This window comes from Chenopodium album, chromosome 7, assembly GCF_948465745.1.
Source record: "Chenopodium album chromosome 7, dcCheAlbu1.1, whole genome shotgun sequence".
Lineage (NCBI taxonomy): Eukaryota > Viridiplantae > Streptophyta > Magnoliopsida > Caryophyllales > Amaranthaceae > Chenopodium > Chenopodium album.
This window is the reverse complement of record NC_137840.1, coordinates 44,272,501-44,282,419: the sequence shown is the minus strand read 5'-3', so window position 1 is coordinate 44,282,419 and position 9,919 is coordinate 44,272,501. Positions and strand designations below refer to the sequence as shown.

Genomic DNA, 9,919 nt, shown 5'->3' with positions numbered 1-9,919 from the left:
TTCATCTAACACTCCTGTTGGAACTTCATGCCAATCTTTGTAGGCAATGCTTATTCTTTCACGTGCCATTACACCGATGTAGGTGGAAAAATGAGTCTTGTGTTCACCTGTGGGAATTCTTTTACTTGGATGCCATTGTAATGGGATTTGGGTGCCAGCATGGATAGTCTTCCCCACCTTTTTAAGTATAGTACGACCTCTCTCCTCACAACAAGTTAAATTCACTTTATTAGTTATATAAAAGAACATTACCTATCATTAAATTACTTGGAGTAAATGATAGCTAGCATGGTACGTAAGAGTATATGATCTGACAAATCATGCATAACTCTACTAAATTCTAAGTTATTAGTATTCAAGAGGCCGGAAACATTCTTTTTTGTAATAAAAGTAGATATATAAAAGCAAAATTCACCTTGATTTCCTTAAGAGTTTTTATGACTACGCTTTCGCTTTCGCTTTACTTTATTATTGTTAACATTATCTTCCCACAAACCTTCATTATGGTCATCTCTTGCGTAGATCGAAGAATCATCAGCTACATCATCATCAACTAGTCCCTTTCCCAACAAAGAACTGCCTTCCAAAACACTATCATTGCCCCAATCATCTATGACATGTCGTGGTCTCGGTGTAATAGCAGCTGACATTCTCTTATTTGATGGATCGGTCATATAAAACACTTGTTTAGCTTGACTAGATAAAATGAAAGGATCTTCCTTGTGACCAATCTTATTAAGGTTAACAAAAGTCATTCCAAGGCTACTATGATCAACCCCGTTGTTATTATCAACCCATTGACATTTGAAAACTTGTATTGAAAAGTTAGAGAAATGCAACTCACAAATCTCTTCAATAAATCCATAGTATCGCATTGTGCCAGAAACGGGATGCTTGTCTTTTGCACTAGCAAAATGAACAGCTTCAGCCTCTAAAGTAACCCCACTATTTTGCATTGTACTATTTTCATCTTGCAACCTTGTGTAAAATGTGAAACCATTGATAACATAACCTGAATAGTAAGTAGCGTTGAAATTAGGTCCATATGCCAAACTCTTAAGTCGATCAGAAATAGAACTTGGAGAATCCTGAAGCTCCCTGAAAACTTAATCTTTGAACCACCTAATGAATGATCTATTATGTTCATCAGCTATTGATTTCTCATTTGCTCTTCTATTGTGTTTCCTCAAGTCTCTCATGTGTTTTTGAATATATGGCATCACTTCATCCTCATTGTGAAGAATGTACGAATGGGCCTTGTGTCAATCGTCATACGACATGTCAAGTTGTTTGCGCCCTAGGGTCCCTTGACCACCCATTCTTCCCATATGTCGAGAAATGAGAAGCCCTATCTTCATTGAATTTGATATAAATTCACTAGTATATGCAAGAACTTCTTCATAAAAAATTCGTTCAACAATACAACCTTCTGGGTGAAAAGGGTTCTTAACATAACCGCCATATGTTTTCATTTGCCTTTCAAAAGGCCACTGATTTCTCAAGTACACAGGGCCACAAAATCTCACCTCTCTTACCAAGTGAACTGGTAAATGAATCATGACATCAAAAAACGATGGTGGAAAGTACATTTCTAATTGGCACAAAGTTACAACAATTCCATCTTTCAATGCAGTCAACTCTTTTGGATCAAAGACCTTGCTATAAATTGCATTAAAAATAAACAAAGTTTGGTTATGGCAAATCGAACATTTTTAGGCAAAATTGAATGAATAGCCACTGGTAACAGATGCTGCATTAGAACATGGCAATCATGAGATTTAAGGCCCACAAGTTTCAAGTTTTCCATATTCACAAGGTTGCGAATATTTGAAGAATAACCCTCTGGCACTTTTACTCCAATCAAGCTCTCACAAAAATTAATTTTCTCTTTTCTTGACAATGTGTAAGTTGCTGGAGGCAGGTATGCTCGACCTTTGTCATTCACAATAGCATGATGTTCACTTTTAATCCCCATGGTCTATAAGTTAACTCTAGCTTTTGTGCCATCTTTAGTCTTCCCATGAATATTCAATAAAGTACCAATCAAACTATCACACACATTCTTTTCAATATGCATCACGTCAAGCGAATGTCTCACAAAAAGGAATCTCCAATAAGGTAGGCGCCATAAATATGAACATTTCTTAAAGCCTTGCGTAGGAAGAGCAGACCTATGCTTTTTCCCATAGGTAATTTGAATGTCTTTAACCTATTCGTACACCTCCTCACTTGATAGAACTCTTGGGCGATCTTTAAAATCTTGTTTCCCATTGAAGGTCTTTTTCCTCTTACGAAATGGATGACTCGGAGGAAGATATTGCCGATGTAAAGGGAACACATGCTTGCGTGATGCGCTCAACCATTCTCCCCCGCAATCCTCCATGCCTATGGGACAAGGTGCTTTCCCTTTAACGGTATACCCAGAAAGATTACCGTAAGTAAGAAAATCTTGGATGGTGTTAAACAACATTGCTTTCAGGATAAAGTTCTCATTACAATGTGCATCAAACACCTGTATACCATCCTCCCAAAGAATAATCAAATCATCAATGAGAGGTTCCAAATACACATCAATGTCATTACCAGGTTGTTTAGGCCCAGAAATGAGCAATGCTAAAAACATATATCGTGGTTTCATGCACAAAGAAGGGGGTAAGTTATAAGTAGCCAATATAACGGGTAATGTACTATATGTGCTACTCAAGTTCCCAAATGGATTAAACCCATCAGTAGACAATGCAAGCCTTAGATTACGCTTCTCTTTTGCAAAGTCCGGGTATTTTCCATCAATAAACTTCCTTTGCGGAGAATCGGCGGGGTGTCTAAGCATTCCATCATCTAATCGACCATAATGATGTCATGTTAATTTCTCTGCATCCCCTGCATTTGAGAATAACCGCCTAAACCGTGGTATTATTGGAAAATACCATAATACCTTAGCTGGGACTGTGCCATCATCTTTCTTATAACGCGAGGCATTACAAATTGAGCAGCTCTGTAAAGATTCATTTTCATTTCGATACATCATGCAATTGTTAGGACACGCATGGATTTTCTCGTAAGGTAAACCCATAGAGCTTAAACTCTTTTTTGCCTCTTAAGTACCAGATGGAAGGACATTGTTTTCTGGAAGCATGTCTTTGACAACTTCTAGTAGCATGCTGAAGCCTGTATCAGTCCAACCATGTTCTGCCTTCAAGTTATATAACTTGATTATCGCAGACAATCTAGTATACTAAGTGCAACCGTCATACAAAGGCTTTTCAGAGTCATTTAAAATGCTCTCAAACATGGTAGGATTATCATCAAAATTATCCTTCACTAAATGCAACAAATCTTCCAAATTATCAGCCTCATTTTTTTTATCACCTTCACACACACAACCCTCTACATTACTAACAAGAGGTGTTTCCCTACATTCTCCATGCCAAATCCAATTCGTATATGTTTTATCAAATGCCCACTTACTCAAGTGATTAAGTATTTCGTCAGGCCTCTTATATAGAAAATTGTGGCACATATAACAAGGACATGGTAGCTTGGGACGACCTCCACTATTAGTAACTGCAAAATTAATGAACTCTCTAACACTTGCTTGATATTCTTGGTCACCCAATTGTTTTGTTGATATCCAACTTCGATCCATTCTATATGCACCAATAGAAATTCAAGACTAATTCATAATAATCATAATATTTTCTAAAGCGATAAGTCTTCACATATATATACATGTAAGTCTTGGGTCCTTATCACTCCAACCTAACTCGAATTTGTTTAATAAATCTCACTAGTGAATGCATACTCACTTATCACTTAAAAAAAAAAATAATAATTCAGCGGCATTTCCTTAGAGTTCTCCGCATACACTATATTGATTACTATTAGTATCAATATATTTAACCGAATAATGTGTAAATCCTAAATGACTAGATGAATTCAAAATATAATAAAGAAACTAATGTTTCAGATTAATTGCATTCCTATAATAAAAAGATTCATATGAGGAACAACAAAAAGAGATATGTGGCAGTGAACATAAAAATAGTAGCATCCTTGTAATGTATGTAAGGGGGTGACAAAGATATTAAATTAGAGAAAACAACAAATATTTTACTAGATTAAATAAAATATTTTTATCAACCGAAATACGACAAAACCGTACTTTACACGGGAAAATCAAATTTGAAACCATAACCCAAACAACCACCATATATGCAAGCATAATTTTTACACCTATAAACTAAACATGAATCATCTTAATTTAAATATCATATCAATTTAGAACGTTGTATTCAATTAGAGAATAATAAAAAGAAACATAAAATCCATTTACAGTACAATAGACTTCAAAAGCAAGACAAATTAGTATATATATACAACATATAAAAATTGAAGCTAGTGAGTAGTATAGGTTTAATTAAGAAATCAATTTTAACCTTAGTATCAATTATTTGTCTGGGTAAGGAACATGAATGAAAAATACCTCAAAAAGAATAAGGGGTTTCTAGTTGTGGCGGGAAATCGATCAAAGTAGTGCAATTTCTTGTATTATGGCTGAAAATTGAACAATCTTTATCATTAATTGATAGTTAACAATGAAAGAAGAACGAAAGGTTGAGAGACGTGGCCCGAAAATCGAACGGCTTACCTCGTACAATCGCCTGAACAAACGGAGTGGTTGATAGTCGTCGTGGCCCGAGTACGCTTCAGATGGTGGTGACTTTGTAAACTTCACGATAGTGAAGGCCTTACAAAGTAGATTATGGTGAACACAATCTTGAAAAACTTTGGAAGGAAGCCATGGAATTTCAAGGGTTTGGATTATTGGAGGAAGAAGATGAAACTATGAACTGCTACTACCAAGTAGAAAGTCTAGAAACCCCTTTAAGCCCCTTAATTTAATTTTTTATTTTTTTATGAGGATGTGTTAGTCTAAAACTCAAAGTTAGTAGTATAGTATACATTTCCTCAAGTTAGTAGTACACGTGAAGTAGTCTTAACTTTTTTTTTTTTTTTTAATAATAAAAAAAAATTACTCAATATTTCTTTTTTGCTTCTTAGTTATTTGATACTAGTGTACAGGTAATACTAGGATATCAGTAATCATAAATAATTTTAAGATTAAAAAAAATAATAAAAACAAAGAGACTTGTTAACACTAACAACAGGTCTCTTTATTTTTTTTCCTGCCAACAAATCGCTCTTTAGAGACCTGTTATCAATAACAACAGGTCTCTTTGACTAAAGAGACCTGTTAAGTCTTGTAACAGGTCTCTTTAGATAGATCCCTTTTCCCATATTTGTAGTAGTGTAACCACCTATTAACTAAAGTTTCTTAATTCAATTTTTATCACCCTTGTAGTTTCTTCTATTATGACACGATAGTATTTATTATATTCTTCCTATTCCTCTGTTTAAAATCTTCCATTAAACTTTTAACATTGACAAGGGGTGGAACTAGGTCGTTGAAACTAATCCTCAATCGATCAAACTAAATTTATAAACACTTAACAAATCTATATACTAGTATAGAGGCAAGTCAAGGGTCGAACCCAAAGGAACGGAAATGTTCAAGCGCTCTCAATTATATGCCTAAGATAGGTCGAAGTCTAAGGATAAAAGGTAAACACTATAACCAACTAATAAAATGAAGGACCAAAAAAATAAACACTACGAACGAGGATCGACACGTAATTATGACAATTGTAGCAAATTGGGAACAATATGCAAATCAATGGTTGCGAAGACTAACGGCAAGCTCTATCAAAAGAGTCAACAAGCTATCTCCTAAAGGTCAAACTAGCGTCAACTATGAGAGAATCTAACTAGGAGCATCACTAATAAAGCTCAATCGACAATTGCAATTCCTAAATCAATGGTCCGTATCATTAGAAACTACAATGCAATCTAGCATAATTCTCAAGGCCTAATCGAATTACGCAAATGCAAACTTCCATTAATCACTTTAATCTCAACAATGAATCAACATATTCCCAAAATTAAGCACAATCAATCCCAAAATCTCAACAAACATGAATATTAAACAAAGCAATATAATGAGATAGAGTTAATAATGCTCATTAATAATAATGAAGATCATCAACACAATTGTCACCATTGAATCTTCACTCTCTCAATCACCATTGAAATTCCTCACTTTCTCTCTCTAAAATCTACTCCTAAACGAACCCTAAAACTAGAGAGAGAAGCTCTCAACTAAGCCAAGAGTATGATAAAAAACTAGAATAAAACTTGCTTCTCAACTTCGGGGTTACAAAGGTATATATAGAAGGCGCGAAGCAAAAACCGAGCCAGCAAATACCCAGGAAGGCGCGCCCGCGCAGCAGGGGTGGCGCGTTCGCGTCTTTCTGGGTTTCTTCGATCTTTTAGTGACCACATGTGTTTACTAAGGTCGCACTATTATGATGATGATGAACACTAAGAAAGGCAGTCCCAAAAGCACTTGATTGTTGGTTCAACTCCCCATCTTCATGAGAGCACGGTTGAGAGCGCAAGAGCTATAATTTGGAGAATCCACTTCCTTGCATCTTGAGCTTTCCAATTGCCATGAGCTTGCTCCAAAAGCATCTCCCACCTTAGTAATTCACCAATATCAAGACCCGAACCTTGTACAATACCTACAACAATGAAAATAGAGCAAATAAAGGAGAAATGATGAGCTTATTCAAACAAACAAAAAGAAGAGAAGAGACAAGAATATACACTATCTCACTTTCGTAGGAATCACGGTCAATTTTAGCCACTAATGACAAGACATTTAAACCCCTAGATCGCCCTCAAGGACGAGTCATGCTCTCGTAAAGGTTTCCTAAGAGATTAACCTATGCTTTCTAGCTCAAGTAGCAATTCCTGTCTCTGCACCTCTCTGGTGAGGTTATGAGATAGCTTGACCATCCCTTGAACCTAGCCCTCGGAAGCAAAATCCGTAAACGAAAAGTGGCGATATCCTCCGGAGAAGCGAGAAAGATGGATTGTTGTCCATCGCGAGCAATCACTTAGCAATGAACACTAACTGAAAGCAGCCCACTCTCGTAATAATACAAACAAGGCAAAGCACGAAAAAGAAACCAAAATACAAGAAAAGTAAACAAATGTTCATGAAAGGACTTTTCCTAATGTACAAGCATACATGAGCATCTCAAAAGTTACGCGAAGGAACCGGAAAGGAGATAATTTTGGGCTACTCGACGTCTTGATAGTACATCCCTCGGTATATGACTCAACCTCTAGGTTAAAAGGTCTTTCCCAATGGTTGTAACGTAAGGGAAAAAAGGATGAGGCCGGGTAGGCTTAAAATTTAGAATTTGGCGGTATTCCTAATTAGTGAAGCAAAGGGTGATCAAACCTTCTCTTCACAACCAAGCAATCGACAAACAAAAACAAACTAACACCCCCAAGCTTATTCAAAGCTATAACCACAATCTTATATACAAAAAGCATTAACGCTTCTCCCCCAAGCTTAAAGGAAGCATTGTCCTCAATGCTTGAAAAGGGGAAAAGAATCACATTAAAATATTTTTGATTTTTCTTATTTTCCTTTCTTTTTTGTAATTTTCATTTCTTTCAAAGCAATTGTCCATGCCTCTTTAACTTAGGACGACTTTTACAATTTTGCATTTGCTTTGTCCTTGCCTTTTTTTAAAAGTTTGGATGGCTTATTAAGTTATTCGTTTGCCATTATTCACACAAATATACAAAACACAAGCTTACTTACAAATATGAACCAATATCCAAACTCATATACCACATACTCCAATAAAATGATCATTTGCTTTAGTAAAACCAAAAATGAAACAAAGGCTCAAAATTCTAAAGATGTGGCTAGAAAAGAAGGGAAAAAGCTCAAATGGTTAGCAAGAAGGCAAATGTAAACCCAATGAACTAAAAAGAAAGAAAATTAACCTAGAAAAGAAAAATTACCACCCCGAAAAGATGCCTTTATCCTCCCTAGATGGCTCGGTCTCGCGTTTGAGAATTATGAGTCAAGATTCTAGATTAGGTCTGCAATAGTCAAGGATCCATGTCGCTCATGCAAATATATGTTGAAGGCTTGAAAAATAATGAACCTCACATGGATGTAGCAAAAACTCACTATTGGTGTCAATTCGACTATAAGAAGCAACTACCAACATGCCACAAACAAGTAGAATCCTGTTTCATGGTCCCATTAGTTCTAATCAACTACCTTAGCATGCTTTATCCTAGAATCAATCAACCAAGCGTACTCTCAAATCATGCACACCGTTACCATTTATGAAGAAAAGCATTCAATTATACAAGTTCAAAAGAATTATGTCCAAAGCAAGAACAAAACAAAGATACATTGCAAATTTGCCTTGATAAAAACTTTTTTTTTTTTTAAGTTTTTCAAGATATATAACATGGAAAAGCATATATAAAGGTGAATAGCATACATGAATCAAAATCCGATCAAACGTGATAGAATACCTTCCCCCAAGCTTTAATTAGACAATACACTCAAACATAAATCATAGAAACCATGGGAGGGGAAAACAAGGAGACCAATCCAACTAACCAACATATATCCAACAAGTCATCATCCACTTAAGAAAGAGCAAGGAAGGATATTACCGGATATTAGGTGGGTGTAAATACCCGCAAATGACCCAATTAAACCTTTAAAAGCTAATTTCCTCAAAAATTGAACCTTTCCTTCCATATGCTAGCAAAAATAGGAGTCAAACTTCCTTGATTCTTAATCTAAATCGAAGCACCAAAGTATATCAATTCATGTACCTAGCAAAAGGCACACAAACATTTCCATGAGATCAGAGAAAATCTATTCTAATTAAATAGAAAAGTAAATGAAAGCAATAAAACACGGGTTACTTCCCGAGAAAGGCTTGCTTTAGGTCCAAGCATGACCGCCCTAGTAAAATAGTATTGCAATGATCGCAAGAGCTTGTCAAATGCACTACTACACATTTCATATGATAAGAGGTAGGCAAATGACAGGAAGAGTATGTGCAACAAGGATATTGCACGCAAATGAGGGGAGAGATGCCAAGAAAAGGAAGAAGAATCAAAAGAAAATTCAATAAAATAAGAAAATGAAAAAGAAGAAGAAAAAGAAGGCAAACTCTCCTAAAAATGTTTTTGGGTGGCTACATCACCCTTTTCCTCAATAGGGGACGAAAGAGGCAAATGTAAATCATCATTGACAAGGGGGTCCCCAATAGGCTCATTAACAAAGGAAGGGAGGGATATAGGAGTGTAAGGGATGTCGTTGAAATTGCTTGAAAAAGGGACATGAGAGGAGGGAATAGGGGCTATGGTCTCACAAATGAACTCTTTCTCACCACCATGCCTCAAATCACCAATAAGAGCATTAAAATCAATCAAAGAATCCTCAATAAAAGAACACTCATAATCATGATCTCCCTGAAACATCCAACTTCCAAGAGGAACTACATAATCCCCTTCACTACAATCATGAACAATATAACTCTTCAACTTCCTTAAAGCCTACAATCTCAAAGTTATGCATGAATGGATGTAAATTCATTTCAAAATCATCTCTCATCCATGAAGCATTCTCTATGAACTCACTTAAAAGGCTATGAGTTTTCATTTGACACTCGATAAATACATTGGACATAACCTCAAATGAATCCAAATACTCATGGATAAAATGATCAAAATCATGCACTTAAGACTCATCAAGATGGGAAAGAGGGTTAGGATTTTAAAAATCAATAATCTCTTCATTCTCAACTCCTTTACCTTCACTCAAATGCTCAACAATGGAATCCTCATACTCTCTTGGTTGCTCAAAATCGTCATCATCACCCTCAACATACACATTAAATTGGAATTTTTCAAAAATCAGCATCAAGGATGACAATTGGCTTTCTAACTCCTCTTTTCTTCTCCTTCT

The 9,919-nt window shown here is 35.8% G+C and overlaps 1 protein-coding gene across 1 annotated transcript; it reads right to left on the bottom strand.

Annotated features, from left to right (window-relative positions):
* Positions 1–425: 425 nt before the first annotated feature.
* Positions 426–1,975, bottom strand: LOC145640217 (uncharacterized). Its single transcript, XM_081691519.1, has 3 exons — positions 1,746–1,975; positions 1,276–1,659; positions 426–1,098 (listed from the first exon to the last, which is right to left on the bottom strand). Exons 1-3 carry the CDS (start codon positions 1,973–1,975, stop codon positions 426–428), a joined length of 1,287 nt encoding a protein of 428 aa, XP_081547645.1.
* Between the last annotated feature and the right edge of the window lie 7,944 nt (positions 1,976–9,919).

Excerpts from the sequence above, each read along its gene's own strand:
- LOC145640217 (XM_081691519.1), bottom strand. The coding sequence starts at position 1,975 with ATGGGGATTAAAAGTGAACATCATGCTATTGTGAATGACAAAGGTCGA. Across the intron at positions 1,660-1,745 it reads CATGTTCTAATGCAGCATCT|CAAGGTCTTTGATCCAAAAG; the intron begins GTTACCAGTGGC and ends TGCAATTTATAG. Across the intron at positions 1,099-1,275 it reads CGCAAACAACTTGACATGTC|GGAGCTTCAGGATTCTCCAA; the intron begins GTATGACGATTG and ends TTAAGTTTTCAG.